This window comes from Gastrolobium bilobum, unplaced genomic scaffold (assembly GCF_033153095.1).
Source record: "Gastrolobium bilobum isolate Gb01-03AN ecotype WA unplaced genomic scaffold, APGP_CSIRO_Gbil_v1 utg8260, whole genome shotgun sequence".
In the NCBI taxonomy this organism is placed as follows: Eukaryota; Viridiplantae; Streptophyta; class Magnoliopsida; order Fabales; family Fabaceae; genus Gastrolobium; species Gastrolobium bilobum.
The window spans coordinates 412,319-427,471 of NW_026899532.1; the positions used below are offsets into that span (position 1 = coordinate 412,319).

General features: G+C 33.6%; 3 protein-coding genes across 3 annotated transcripts; 1 reads left to right on the forward strand and 2 right to left on the reverse strand.

Moving 5' to 3' along the window:
- The first annotated feature begins 4,013 nt into the window (after nt 1–4,013).
- Nucleotides 4,014–7,611, forward strand: LOC133291040 (UDP-rhamnose/UDP-galactose transporter 6-like). The gene is made up of 6 exons (XM_061489219.1): nt 4,014–4,071; nt 5,044–5,290; nt 5,429–5,613; nt 5,689–5,889; nt 6,262–6,423; nt 7,203–7,611. Exons 2-6 carry the CDS (start codon nt 5,161–5,163, stop codon nt 7,497–7,499), a joined length of 975 nt encoding a protein of 324 aa, XP_061345203.1. The 5' UTR covers nt 4,014–4,071; nt 5,044–5,160; the 3' UTR covers nt 7,500–7,611.
- A 310-nt stretch (nt 7,612–7,921) lies between these two features.
- Nucleotides 7,922–9,439, reverse strand: LOC133290985 (uncharacterized). Its single transcript, XM_061489145.1, has 4 exons — nt 9,408–9,439; nt 9,189–9,312; nt 8,333–8,886; nt 7,922–8,237 (listed from the first exon to the last, which is right to left on the reverse strand). Exons 1-4 carry the CDS (start codon nt 9,437–9,439, stop codon nt 7,922–7,924), a joined length of 1,026 nt encoding a protein of 341 aa, XP_061345129.1.
- Nucleotides 9,440–10,631: 1,192 nt separating this feature from the next.
- On the reverse strand, nt 10,632–12,438 carry LOC133291041 (small ribosomal subunit protein uS13z/uS13y/uS13x). Its single transcript, XM_061489220.1, has 4 exons — nt 12,302–12,438; nt 12,032–12,192; nt 11,753–11,941; nt 10,632–10,957 (listed from the first exon to the last, which is right to left on the reverse strand). The coding sequence occupies exons 1-4, from the start codon at nt 12,302–12,304 to the stop codon at nt 10,852–10,854; spliced, it is 459 nt and encodes a 152-aa protein (XP_061345204.1). The 5' UTR covers nt 12,305–12,438; the 3' UTR covers nt 10,632–10,851.
- Between the last annotated feature and the right edge of the window lie 2,715 nt (nt 12,439–15,153).

A 15,153-nucleotide genomic window follows, 5' to 3' on the forward strand; every position in this document is an offset into this window, starting at 1 on the left:
TTTGTAATCGATTAAAGAGGGACAAATAGGTGTATAGTTTTGAAATAGGGACAAAATGATTATTTTTTAATTAATAAGGGATAAAAGGGTCAAAAAGCCGAGAATGATATGTTACTATAATCGGATAATTGTGTAGTAGTGGCTTTTTGACCCTTATAACCCTTTATTATTAATTAATTACTGATTTGACCTTGATTATAAATTATTTCAAAAATTTAACCCTCTCAAAAAACATAACACCAATCTGCCCCTGTTTGACCGTTGACCACCAAGCCTACCCGGGTACACCCCTCTCTACCCGGGTATTTTTTGAAAAATTTTGTGTACCCGAGTATGGAGGAGTGTACCCGGGTATTGTTCTTCGCACCTGAGAAATTGCTTGAATTATTTACCCGGGTAGAGATGGGTGTACCCGGGTAAATCTTCGTTGGCTTTCTCCACTTTCTTCCTTGGTGACTATGCTTCCTTCACTGTTAGAGTTACGATTGAGTGATTGTAAACTTAACAACATCAGCCCATCTCTTGAGTATGTGAATTTTACTTCACTTGTAACTCTTGATCTTTCTGACAACAATTTCAACTCTGAATTACCATACTGGTTGTTTAATCTCAGTAGTGGCATCTCTCATCTTGAACTTCAGGACAGTAATTTACATGGTGAAATACCTTCCAGCTCATTAAGCCTAAGAAATTTAAAAAACCTTGATCTATCTTTGAACGACCTCACAGGATCAATTCCAAATTGGTTTGGCCAATTAGAACATCTGCAGCACCTTGATCTATCCAACAACTTGTTTTCTGGTTCCCTTCCCTCAACGCTTGGAAATCTCTCATCCTTAGTTTCCTTAAGAATTGGCTCTAATTCCTTCTCTGGTGCAATATCTGAAACATCTTTTTCCAAACTCTCAAATTTAGAATATCTGGACTCGAGCAATTCCACGACTGCATTCCATTTCAATCCTGAATGGATTCCTCCTTTTCAGCTCCATAGCCTTTTTTTGTCAAATACAAAAACAGGTCCCAACTTTCAACCATGGATATATACACAAAAGTCACTAAGATATTTATATATATCGAGCTCAGGAATTTCATCCGTAGATGGAGATAAGTTTAGGAGCTTAATAGCAGGAAACTATTGGCCAAATGGGTGGTCGAAGATTTACCCGGGTACACCCCTGTCTACCCGGGTAAATAATTCAAGCAATTTTTCAGGTGTGAAGAACAATATCCGGGTACACTCCTCCCTACCCGGGACAAAATTTTTCAAAAAATACCCGGTAGAGAGGGGAGTACCCGGGTAGGCTTGGTGGTCAACGGTCAAACAGAGGCAGATTGGTGTTATGTTTTTTGAGGGGGTTAAATTTTTGAAATAGTTTATAATCAAGGTCAAATTGGTAATTAATTAATAATAAAAGGTTACAAGGGTCAAAAAGCCGTGTAGTAGTATCTTCGGAGATATTACCTGATATAAACAATAGAATACGAGGGTGAAGAATACATTGCTGCAACGGTGGGGTAGTATTTTTAAGTGCGTTTGGTACATGATACATTTTTGTATGTGCGTGAATTATGATTTTTAAGAATATGATGAGAAAGTTAATTTTTCAGAAATATTATCAAAAACTTATTTCGTAGGTCAAAATATTACCGAAATTTTGTTTCAAAAAAAGTGTAAAAATTTTCTAACACCTTGGATTCCAAGAATACCACTCCTTTTGTAGTAGTATTCTTGGATGACATTTTGAAATAAAATTGTACACAAAACAAAATACTGAGAAAATCATATTCATGGAAAAAATTTCAGAAATCTTGTACCAAACGTGAATAAGTAGGATTACCACTATCACTTTCTCGAGAATTTAAAAAAATTCCTCCTACCAAACACCCCTTTAAAAGATTGAAAAAAAGGGGTATATTGCATTGAGATTTTAAAGAATTTTAGTGGATTATTTTTGGATGAAAAAATCCATTTGTATTCAATTAGAATTTTAAATGATTGAAAAAAAGTCACGTGATAATCGGTTATGATTTTAAAAGATTATTTTAGAGTCCGTCCAAATCCGATGGTATTTAATCAAGATTTTAAACAAAAGAAAAACAATCTTGTGGTATTCATAAATTAAACGATTTTAGTGAATTTTCTATTGATATGAATTTCGTGTGACTTTTTAGTTAGAAGTATAAATGGAATGTCTCTTTCACAATCTTATCTTAATCTTTAGGATTTCTTGAGATTTCTCTATTGTCATGCTTCTTCTTCATTTGGCGGGTTGACTCGCTCAAAACCAGGTTCCTCCATAAGAGCTTCGTCAAAACTCAAAAATAACATATTTTTTAGCGATTTTCATCACAAAATAACCCAGAAACAACAATCCAACAAGATTATAATCTAATCCATCTAAAAAATAGCAGATTTTTGAGAGCTTTTGAAAGTTTAAAAAATAATTTTTCAAATAGTGCGATTTTTCTTGGCACAAAAAAGTGCGATTTTTGTATTAAAAATAGGGGTTTGCATTTGTCATTTAACATAACACAACAAAGATTTCTACACACACAACATTTTGTGGGCCCACACTTTTTGAAGAAAAAAACTACGACACGCAAAACGAATCTCTATAACATTACACAATCATTTTTCCTACAACATAACTCTTATAAAATCCTTAAAAATAACATAAAATAGTGGAAAAATAATAGGGGAACAAAAACCCACAAACCAATTTTGTTTTACATCAATGAAACGAGATCGATTTAAAGAAAGATTAAAACTTTCATAATATGAACTCTATGATTTATAACAATACATTTATGAACGAAATACCTTCGTTATAGGAAATAATTTGAGAAATTTTCTAAATATTCATGTAATTAAACTCAGAAATTTGGATTCAAAATTTTCTTGGAATACTCAATGAAAACATGCATATGATATATGGTTAGAAAGCTCTCATCACAAAGAAAAAAATCTCCAAGGTTTTCTAGATCAACAGCAAAAAATTTCAAACGAAATTTTATCGTGAACTTTAGGTTGTATATGCAAATTCCAAATTATTTTAATAAATAATAAAAATTATGGGTCTTATAATCATATATGCATAGCTCTGATATCAGATGAAGAAGATAATTTTTAACCTATTGATCAAACCCAAGAGTAAGAACAAGAAGATGCTAATGCATAGAGGGCTAGTATAGATATGTGAAGAGCTGCTACTTAGTAGAATATCAAGTTACATCAAAATACTGATTGAGAAAATTATATTAAGTTTTACTTTTTTTATTAACATCATTGCATTTCTTTGTTTTTTTTTTATTTACTCTTATACTTTTGATAAATTTTGTATCGGAGACAATCCTATTTAGGGCGGAGATTTTATACTCATCCCAAATATGTTATTATTTCTTTTCAAATAAAAATACTTTTAAATAATACGAGAATATATAGTTGTATAATAAATGTAAAAAATCTTATTAAAATCAAAATCTAATTCATTCATTTGTATAATGTGATATTGTTAAAGAAATATCATTATCTTATATGCTAATCTTTCAATAACGTGCGATACAATATAAAATATTCTACGCTGAAAATTGATTTGATTTCATCGTTCTACTTCTACATGCTATACTATCGTTTAATATAAGGGTTATTTTTATCTCATTTTACATGATATAAACAACTTTTCTACACACACAAAAGTATTGGATCCCACAACTCTTTTTTCTTATATGGGTCCCATTTATAATTTTATCTCTACAACATAAGAAAAATATTTTCCTTAATATAATTGTGATTATTTGAGGGAAAAGAAACAAAATAAATAAAAACAAAGAGAACACATTACACTTGTGTTGTTTGTTCCAAAGCCTATGGAGAACGTGGACGTTGGGCCATATCAAAACTAACGAGGATTCTGAATGAATCAGAAAAAGATGGTTTCTGAAACTTATTAACCTTAACATGCTTGTGGTTCTGTTGTTGGGTGCTTAGCGCGTGCCACTCCTACTTCAATCTCAAACCGCAAAACCCCCTCTTTCCTTGTTCCAGTTTCCCACGTTTCCTTACACTCCAAGGTACAATGCCACCTCCACTCACCGTTTGATTCTTTTTCTTTTCTCTATCAACCCATTTTGAATCACATTCTCATTCCTTCAAAAGGTTCAAAAAAAGTTTAATTGATTAATTGAATCTTATCTGTTTCTCATTTGAAGGGGAAAAAAAAAAGGAATCTTGGTGAATACTAGCTTACCCATGTTTGATCTCTTTTTCTTTTCTTTTTTTAATAATTTTCAACGCTACCCTTTTGGATCTGATTCCCCTTTTTGGATCTGTTTGTGATGGATTTGAAGAACAAGAGTGGAAAAAAAATTTAATTTTTTTTTCATAGAGCTAAGAGTTGGTTTGCATTGTCAAATCTTATGGATTTCTTTGGCGATGGATTGTAGTTCGATTTATTTGAATTGGTTTCAGCTGATATGACATTCTATTGAACTCAGGAGTTTTGATTTTGACAACCATCACCCTGTAAATCCAAATTATGATTGGAATTGGCATTGCATTCAAACGGGTACTGTCTTCGAGATTGCGTTTGTTTTGGTATCCACCCAGAAAATGAGTGAATCACTTTAGGGGCTATTACCATTTATGATTGTAATAGAAATGTACTTCTATATCACTTTCGATGCAAGATCTATTTTATTCAGTGACAGTTCGTGATGTTTTTCATGTTATACGTTGTGTGCATTGATTTCTCGCTGACCTGTTCCTAATTTTGAATAAAATAATTTCTTATAGCTTGGGAATGATCAAATATGTCAGAATTATCATGATGGGTTGAATTGAAGACCATACCATGTGGGCCTGTTTTTAATGAAATTATGGTGTGATTTTGGTGGAGGCTTATCCTTATTCCTTACTTCACCTTATTCTTTTTACAATTTTTTTAGATATATTCATTGTTCAATCATAGTGATTTAGGGTCACATTTTCCATATGTATTCTTTTTATTTCTAATATGGAAGTTTCATGAACTTCCACTTTACCAGGCTTCTTTGTTTACTTTAAAGGGTTGACTTCTTCACATCATTTGAACGTGGATGGAATGTTATGGAGGCTAGTTAGAAGAGATCTGTGTTAAGTTGTGAAAAATAAAAAAAAAGAATATGGCTCCGGCTAGCAAGGCAGAGAAGAAGGCTGCAGTCGATGCAGCTGCATGGATGTTCAATGTTGTCACTTCTGTTGGAGTTATCATTGTAAACAAAGCTTTGATGGCCACTTATGGCTTCAGTTTTGGTAAATACCTTTTCCAATTTCCAAATGATATTTCTGTTATTGATCTACTTTGTCTTGTGCCAGTTAATCTATCATCATGGTTTAATAGTAATTTCTTATCTTCTTTTAAATATGATGATTTGCCTATATTTCCTGCAGCTACAACATTAACAGGTCTACATTTTGCTACTACAACTTTGATGACTGTCATACTAAGAATGCTGGGATACATCCAGCCATCTCATTTACCCTTGCCTGAACTTCTAAAATTTGTTTTCTTCGCTAACTTCTCCATTGTTGGAATGAATGTCAGTCTAATGTGGAACTCAGTTGGATTCTATCAAGTGAGTTGGGCTGAATTTTTTATATTAGTTCATTAATGCCTCCAGAAGTTAAACTTACTTTTTGACCATTTTCAGATTGCTAAGTTGAGTATGATCCCTGTATCCTGCCTATTGGAAGTTGTTTTGGACAAGATGCGGTATTCAAGAGACACAAAACTGAGCATAGGTGTTGTTCTTTTGGGTGTTGGTGTTTGCACTGTAACTGATGTGAGTGTTAATGCAAAAGGTTTCATTGCTGCCTTAATAGCAGTATGGAGCACTTCGCTGCAACAATATGTAAGTGTGACATTCCACTACATGTGACATACTGCATCTGTACAAACTTAAATGCATAATTAAATCATATATTGATTCATGCAAGCACAAACAGCTGCATACACAACATTACAAAGAGTTATGGAATCAGACAAACATTTGCAATATCATTTCTGTTGTCTTAATATAGTGTCACATAATATGCTGACATATCACATGAATGCTCTTCATAAAAATTATGTTATTATGAAAGCTATTCATGTTTCAGCCTGCTATCAACACTCCTGTTCTGTTATTTACTATAAGGTGTCTCAATCTGAATTATTTTATTTCTTTTTCTGATTTGTTTGTTCAATTCAATACTAATGGGTTTTCAAAACTTTTTATGTGCAGTATGTTCATTATCTTCAACGGAAGTATTCACTAAGTTCTTTCAACCTTTTGGGACATACAGCACCTGCACAGGCTGCATCACTACTGTTAGTAGGCCCTTTTCTAGACTATTGGTTGACAGACAACAGAGTTGACAGATATGCTTATAACGCAGGCTCTTTGGTAAGTGCTCGATCATGAAAAGATATCAATGCTATTAAATTCAATGTATAGATACTGGACAATTTTTTTTCTGAGAAAATGAGTGCTTGCATTTGTAGATTCAATTAATTTACTAGTTATAATGGATGGGTTGATGTGTTATATCAATATTGATTTCAACAAAAAAATGTATCTAGATAATTGTGCATATGATATATGTGGTCTTGTTTGCATGCCTGTATGTTTATACATGACTCCGTTATTTAGGTGTGTCTCGCTTTAGATATATAATCTGCTTATCAGTGTCTGCTTATCAGTGTGCTTGATTTGTCTCAAATACATTTGTTTTATGTTACTAAAAGTTTTTAACTCCCACACGTGGAATTTTTTTTAATTACTACTATTGCCAATTCTTCTTTAAATTTAGTCTATGGTGCCTCCTCATTAAGTTTCAATTTTCATTATCTATTGTCTTTTTAGTTGAACATGAAGGCTATGACTTTCCTACATTTTCTCTCTGCATGCTAAATGATTAATTTAACTTCAATGTATATATACAAGGGTGTATATTTAGCTTCAATTTGATGATTTAATGAAGAAAATGAAACAAAAGTTATAGAACAAAATTGATAATGGAATGCAAATTGAACAACACACTTGGCAGTGGACATTCTAAGTATTTTACCATGCCTATCAATGTGATCATAAGGATTCAAGTATGAACTGTTATATATGGTTGTGTTATGTGCGTTGATATTTGCCTTCACTAAGGTTCTCATCTTTTGTGTTGGCCTTGGCAGATGTTCATATTTCTATCATGCACTATTGCGGTTGGGACCAACCTCAGCCAATTTATCTGCATTGGGAGATTTACTGCTGTTTCATTTCAAGTGCTAGGTCATATGAAGACAATACTTGTATTAATGTTGGGGTTCTTTTTCTTTGGGAGGGATGGTCTCAATCTTCATGTGATTGTAGGGATGATAATAGCTGTGGTTGGAATGATATGGTATGGCAATGCCTCATCAAAACCTGGTGGAAAAGAGCGTTGGGGTCACTCTCTATCTCTCCCCACCAACAAAACTGAAAGCCGATAGTTTCATAGCCTTCACTCATTATGGTGGTTTTATTTGCATAATACCAAGATAGGTGATTCTAGGAAAGTATTTTATTATTTGAAATTATAACTACCTCATTGGTTCTGATTATTTCAACCTCATTTTGTAATTCTTCAAATTTGATTTCTTGTTTTGGATCCCAGAGGTTATTTATTTCCTTTTAGGTCAAGGTTCCATGCAAAATTTTCATGATCAGAATATATTTATTCTCGATACGTTATTATAATCTGTGCTTTGATGGTGTGCACTTATTGATGAATTTTTCGTGCTGACAAAATAAAGCAAACAGCTAGCTGCTTGGACCATAAAATTTAACACATTACCTTATTTACAAAACAATGTGTTTTTTTTTTTTTTTTTTTTTTTTAGTACAAAGGCGGGGCTTAAGTCCAAGAAACAAATTACAAGGAAGAAATGTCTGAGTCCAAAAGAGGACCCAACTCTATAGGAGCATTAGTAAGAGTCACAAACTCTTCCCTACAACTCAAGGCTTTGTTGGCAAGCCAATCAGCACAAGCATTCTCATCCCTCTTGACATGCACAAAGGCAACCTGCCAATTCTTGTTACACCAGTGCTTAATACTATTCACAATTTGATGGTTTAAGCAGTTCACACTATTCTTGGCAATAGCCTGGATTGCCATCAAGCAGTCACTTTCCACTATGAGCTGATGAGCTCCTCTACTCCAAGTCACCTGTAGACCCTTGCCCAGAGTTCTGCAACAGAGGGGGAACAGATCCCAATCTTGTACATGAAGCCCAAGATCCAGTTGCCATTATTATCCCTAATTACTCCCCCACAAGAAGCTGACTTTGGGTTGTGCTTTACAGCAGCATCAATGTTCATTTTCCACCAGCCATAGGGAGGGGCAGCCCATCTCACCTGCACTCCTTCTGTGCTAGTGATATGCATTTGCTCCTGTCTGGATAAACTGGTTCTGACTTCTCCTATATAAGTAGAGATTAGGATTAAAGAATTATTTCGTCTAGAAAAATAAGGATCATGGACTTCATTATTTCTCCAATGCCACAGGAACCACGTTGTAGTAATAAAGATGTCTCTCCAATCCAAAATTTGCTGGTGGCGCCAATCTTTGTTCATATTTCTGCGAATCCACACATCCAGAGGCATGGATAGAAAGTTGTTAGGGATAGATCCTGCAAACCAAGCATTCCAAATCGAGAGCAAGTGCTTGCAATCACGGAGAATATGGATAATATCTTCCACTTTATTAGTGCAGGCAAAGCAATAAGGAGAGCCACCCCATTTTGTAGTATGCTCTCTAGTTAGGAGTCGACCATGATAGATCATCCATATGAAGTTGCTAAGCCATTGCGCCTCTCCACTTCCATATGAGATTCCAAACTTGATCAGGGATAAGGGACTCAAAATTCATAAGCTTATGATAAGCAGAACTAATCATGTGGTTATGAGAAGCATTATCCTTCCACACGAGCCGGTCTGCTCATCTCTCAACCGAAGAAGGGAGGGTGGCACGAATGACTTGAATCACGTCTGAAGGTAAACACTAGACTAAGATATCAAAGCGCCAAAACATCAACCATGTCAAACACTTTGAGGTTAACATCATAACATCTTTGGTCAGTTGTGGTAAGCTCCAGGAGAAGTCTATTAAGAAGAGTCCACTGATCCTGCCAGAAAGATACCTCCCTTCCATTCCCTATATCCCATTGGAGAGTATCAAGAAACTCCTTCCAAATGCGCCCAATTCCTTTCCAAAGGGTGGAATCATAGCTTTGCACCTTGATGTTTCTTCGCAGATCTACATTCCTGTTATACTTACCGTTCAAGACTTAGACCCAGAGAGTCTCACTCTGGTTAATGATCTTTCAGGCCACTTTGTACAGGAAGGCATCATTATGGACCTTGAGGTTATGGATGGCCAACCCTCCCACATTCCTCGATTTACATAACTTATCCCAAGAAAGAAGATGAACCCGCTTCGTATCCTTGGTGTCACCCTAAACAAAGGAACGCTGGATCTATTCAATCTCATTGCACACTGAGATAGGAAGGACTCCATGCTGCATATGGTACACAGGGATGGAGCTGAGAACAGAATTTGCCGAAGTTAATCTACCAGCAAAGGAGAGTAGTTGGCGTTTCCAATTAGATAGCCTAGTCTTGACACGGGTAAGGACATGAGAATAGTTTCTTCTCTTGCCTCTTCTGTGATACAACATCGCACCTAGGTATCTATCAAGAGAGTCAGCAACCTTAAACCCACTAGCATGGGTAATGTTCTCTCTGATAGAAGGATTGACATTTCTTGAGAAATAAATAAGAGTTATTTACAATGTTTTTAAGGTATATTGGTTTTGGCAGAAATCTTGACAATTTAATGACTCGTGCAACGCAATTTTATTGAAAAATATGTGAAAAATGAATAAGAAAAAGCAAGTCAAATATTTTTTTTTGGTTACATTAGTGAGAATTAAACACATAATCTAATACAAACTATCCAAATCTCTTACCATTAAACCAATCCTAATGGCTTGCAAATGATCACTTGATTCGAGAAATAAAAATAAGAGGATTCCCCCAAATCACCACCCACCTTCCCGTTCATTTTCTCTAATTAACGTCTTCGAATCTTCGTGCCAACAACCATACGAGAAACTTGAGTAACTCTCTCAATCGTTTTCCACCAATGTGAACATATATTAAGCAGATTAACCGGAAAGCTCCATTTTAGTTGCTTGCTGTTTCTGCCCAACACAACGTAGGCATACAAAGAAGTGTGAAAACTTGTCACCAAAGATGCATGATAGAAATGGGTTGCGTCCTAAAGAACAACTCCGAAATAATTTAATCCATTTATCACCATTAAACGTGGTGTGCAATGACCCTTTACCATTTACAAGTGGAGCAAACATAACTTTCGTCAACACCTTTTACAAACAAGCACCAATAGAATCCCTCAGGATACAAAAACTCTGTACAAAACCACAAGACAGTTCAATGACTCATCAAAAAATTATAACTTTTCGCATCTCTAGTTTATTATTATTGTAATTATTGTTATTATTATCGTTGTAATTAATATTATTATTATTTGAAAAAGTAGTACTTTCCTTTTAGGAACAAAGGGAATGCGTAATTTCATCAATACTCTTTTAAGGTCTCCCTCTATAACTAATAATACCAAACATCATTCAACTAAAAGGAAACTTAACACAAATAACAAACAAAATTGAAATTGTCACATCATTTAACAACCAACACAAAGCCGGTATGCGAAACATGTCTAATGTACTTCAAATTCGCCTCCTCAACAATATCTAATATCCAAGCCAAAACATTAACAGCTTAACGCTTCTTAGAGACACCAACAGTTTTTCCCCTGCGGCCAGTAGTCTTTGTGTGCTGACCACGAACACGAAGGCCCCAGTAGTGCCTCAAACCACGGTGGTTTCTGCATAAAAGTAAGGATGTAAGTCTTAAGAGTTATTAAAGCAGCAAGAATTTAATTAATCAGTAAATTCATAAGTTCTCCACAGAAATCCTCAGGTATGTTGATATTTACAAAATTCGACAAGAGATACATAAATATCCTATCGAGTGCAATGCTGTCATTCTAACCGAAACACAATGATTTAGACCACATTATCCAAGAGCACTATTTGTATATTCAACAGTTACACTGACATCTCGCACCTATATGGCTAACAGAAAAATCAAATACAAGTTATCAGAAGAAGCCAGCAACTACTTTAATCGACTTCTTTCGAAGACATAAACTAATATCAAGATTGAAATGAGATAAATATTGCTATCAGGTAAACAAGAATCATTACTTCTATGATGTCATATATGAACAACACAAGCTAACAATGACATCATCAAGGCAAGGAAAGAACAAGTTGACGAGTGAAAACATGAAAACCATATCAAATCAACAACAATTCTGCATCTGAATCTACATCATTTAGCATGATTAAACACGCATCTCATGCAGCACACATCAACAAGAGACTTCATACATGTTCACTATATGATTATGGATAAATATCTAGCTATCATTGGATTTTGCCAAAAAAAATGCTTATTTGAATCTGAGCAAATAATTACCAGGCTATCAGCACACATGGGTACCAAAACTACCATCCCGACCCAAATCAAATACACTTTACAAGTGACCCTTCAATTTAAGTTAGAATATTATTAAGTTAAAAGTTGAATAAATAGTTATTAGAGGTGAAAGAGGGACCTGATTTTCTTGAGTCTCTCCAAGTCATCCCTCAACTTCATATCAAGTGCATTAGACACAACCTGAGAGTATTTGCCATCCTTGTAATCCTTCTTCCTGTTCAAAAACCAATCTGGTATCTTGAATTGCCTAGGGTTTGCAACCACTGTCATTAGATTATCCAACTCAGCAGCACTCAATTCACCAGCTCTGCCAACAACAAAAAACAACCCTCATTTCAACAACAAAAAAGAAAGACACGTGCTCATCTCAACCGAACAAACAAACAAACAAACAAACCTCTTGTTCATGTCAACATCAGCCTTCTTGCAAACGATGTTGGCGAATCTCCTGCCAATACCCTTGATGGAGGTGAGAGCGAACATTATCTTCTGCTTCCCATCAACGTTCGTGTTCAGCACACGCAGAATGTGCTGGAATTCCTCGTTTGCCACCAGAGCCTGCCACACTCACAAAACAAAATAAAAAACAAACACTATTTACGTTTGCCCGAAATTGCACCTTTCGAGTCATCGGAGAGAAAGACACGCAATCGAGATTGAAACCTACCATTTTCGTCGCCGAGGAGTGGTTACAAGGTGACGACTGCCGCCAAAGGTGTTGGTGTTGGTGTTGGCCGATTGAGGATCTAAAATTCTAGGGTTTGTGAGCGAATCGAGATTTTATATAGTGTGCTGCGTTCTGTGTCTTCGCTGGGGTTTTGTTGTGTGTGCCGCTTGGAAAGGTTAAAGCTTAAAAAAAAATCAAAAAAAAAAAAGGCTTAAAAAAAAATTGTATGATAAAATAATTTTCGAAAATTTTATTTCTAATTAAAATTATCATATAGCGTATTAGAACCCTCTATTATTTAAATAAATATAAATATAATAAGAAATAAAAGATAAAAATGTTAAAGATGAAGATTTTAAAAGAAAAAATAAATTTAACAATTAGTAAAATATATTAATTATTTTTCTTTGTGACATTCTCAATATTTTGGAGGGAAGGAATCATCAAGTTAGAGAGTAAAATTTATAATAAGAGCATAAATATAAAAAAAATGATGATTCAAAAAAAGCTGGTGTACATTTTATTATATTCATTATTAAAAAATTATAATAATAAATTTTATAAAAATATATTTCAGTGGGTTTCTCTTTATAAGAAGAGAAACTAAAAATTTTTCACCCAACAGGCACTTAATAAAAGAGAAAATATTCAAGTTTTAAAAAAAAATAAACTCATTTAAACAACATGCTAGAGCAAGGTAGTTAAAAACTCATTTTAAAACTTAAATTTAATGTTTTTACCATTTTTTTCATCGAAACGTTTTTGTTACGTTCCTTTTTTTTTTATCATGATTTTACGTTTTTTGATTTTTTTACTAAATTTTGTCAACCTTGGGTTAGAAGCCTATTTTTACTAGGCTTGGCCTATTTTATTTTAATTGATAATATATATATATATATATGGGATACTTTTTCTGCAGCGGCTGCAGAGAGTAGCTATCTGTAACTGACACAGAAAAGTGAGCTCAATAGCTTTTCTTAAAAAAAAAAAAAAAACAGGATTCGGAACCATATCCTAAGATCCGGAACCGTATCCTGGCTTGCTGGATGTGCAGCGGCCGCAGAAATAATTTTGTCATATATATATATATATATATATATATATATATATATATATATATATATATATATATATATATGACACGTTCTTTCTTTTAGAGACTAATCACCGATAGTTGCTAACAAATTTTTTGATATTTTTCCTCCATGCATCGCACGGGTAATGCACTAGTTATTTCATTTATTTTTTCAAATTCTTGATAGATATTAAACTCTTCGAAACTTAAATAAGCTTATAGGTCAAGACCAGACCTTTTATTTTTTGATATGGATCTTATCAGACCTATAATTTAGCTTATATCAAGTTAATAAACCAGGTGAGAATATTTTATATAAGTCTGACCTATTTAGATCAAAATCTAACATAACCTAATTTATTTATACCCTTAATCATAAAAAAAAGTGTAACTGGATTCACGATTTTACCCCTATAGGACGACACGTATGCCGTTGTTTACTTTCATAATCCTTAGTTTGGTCTTATAGCTCCTTTGGTCCATTAGTGGAGAATATCTTTGGTACATCAGATGTACTGGATTTGATACATGATTTATTCAAATTTGAAAAAAAAAAAAAAAAAATTCATCACTCTTAAATTTTTTGATTCTCGACACATTACAAATTTTTTCCAAATTTGAAAAAAATATGTACTGAATTCGGTACATTTGATATACCAAAGATATTCTCGAGCTAGTGGCCTAGGTTTTTGGTCTTTCTCTGCTTAAAGCATTGGGTCTATTTGAATATGATTATATTTTATATTAAAAAAAATATTCTGAATATGAATTTTGAAAAGTAGAAAAATAATAACTTGTGAACTAGAACAAAAGATGGATTTTATTTTGTTATTTTTCTTTTTCCCGTGATAAGCAGAACTCTGCCTAATGTCCTCCTTTCAACCAAACCAAAACTAGTCATGAAATAAAAAGAAAAAAAAAACTCTTCTCAAATAAATTTATTTCTAAAATGAGTAAGTTAGAGTGCATTCACCTTTAAACACGGTAAATGAAAATAATATGCATTTTGAATTAAATCAAAAAAATAGGGATATAAATAGGCTAGGCTAGACTTTGGCTTAAATAAGTCAGGCCTATGTTAAAAAAAAAAAAACTTGGGCCTGGCTTGACCTATTAGCCTATATAGACTCAAATTACAAGTCTGTCCTAACTCATATTTAAAAAATAACAGCCTTGACCCAGACTTATTAGCCTCTTTAAGCTTATTAAACATTTCATAATTAAAAAATAACTAAAATAATATTACTTTATTATTCAAAATTATTAAAATAATTTTATTTTAAATAAATAACATGATATAAGCCTGTCTATAGGCGTCGAACAATTCCGTCTCCGTCTACCAAAACAACTGAAAATGTTTCAACATGTACAAAAAAATCTATAGTTTATTTTCTAAATAGGTTTTTTAAAAGCATATGTCTGTTCTATTTGACTATTGGTAATAGACCAAGTCTGGCCTAATATAGGCTAAGTCGTAGGCTCCTAGAAGCCGGCCTAACCTATTTACATCCCTACAAGAAAAGGTATATCATTCTTATTATCTTTCAAGGTAAGCACTTTTTTTTTTTTTATAAATGAGATAAGTTCATCTTAAAATAGTGTTATTCATAATAAATTGTAGCATTTGAAAGTGCTCTTCAAGGCAACAGTTTAATCCTTGGTTCTTTACGCATATCTGCCGAGTGATGTTGCATAAGTAATAAGATGACTTCTGAAAATAAAACTGTAGAGGAAGAGAATGTTCCTAAATAAGTACACAGCCGCATTCATTTATGAA

What these genes read in the sequence shown, in the direction of transcription:
- LOC133290985 (XM_061489145.1), bottom strand. Translation starts at nt 9,439, where the DNA reads ATGTGGGAGGGTTGGCCATCCATAACCTCAAG. An exon ending in TGGCCATCCATAACCTCAAG is followed by an intron (nt 9,313 to 9,407) that starts GTCCATAATGAT and finishes TAAGTATAACAG; the next exon opens with GAATGTAGATCTGCGAAGAA. An exon ending in GCTGTAAAGCACAACCCAAA is followed by an intron (nt 8,238 to 8,332) that starts GTCAGCTTCTTG and finishes CCTCTGTTGCAG; the next exon opens with AACTCTGGGCAAGGGTCTAC.
- LOC133291041 (XM_061489220.1), bottom strand. An exon ending in GATGTTGACATGAACAAGAG is followed by an intron (nt 11,942 to 12,031) that starts GTTTGTTTGTTT and finishes TGTTGTTGGCAG; the next exon opens with AGCTGGTGAATTGAGTGCTG. An exon ending in GAGAGACTCAAGAAAATCAG is followed by an intron (nt 10,958 to 11,752) that starts GTCCCTCTTTCA and finishes ACTTTTATGCAG; the next exon opens with AAACCACCGTGGTTTGAGGC.
- LOC133291040 (XM_061489219.1), top strand. Translation starts at nt 5,161, where the DNA reads ATGGCTCCGGCTAGCAAGGCAGAGAAGAAGGCTGCAGTCGATGCAGCT. An exon ending in CACTTATGGCTTCAGTTTTG is followed by an intron (nt 5,291 to 5,428) that starts GTAAATACCTTT and finishes TATTTCCTGCAG; the next exon opens with CTACAACATTAACAGGTCTA. An exon ending in GCACTTCGCTGCAACAATAT is followed by an intron (nt 5,890 to 6,261) that starts GTAAGTGTGACA and finishes TTTTATGTGCAG; the next exon opens with TATGTTCATTATCTTCAACG.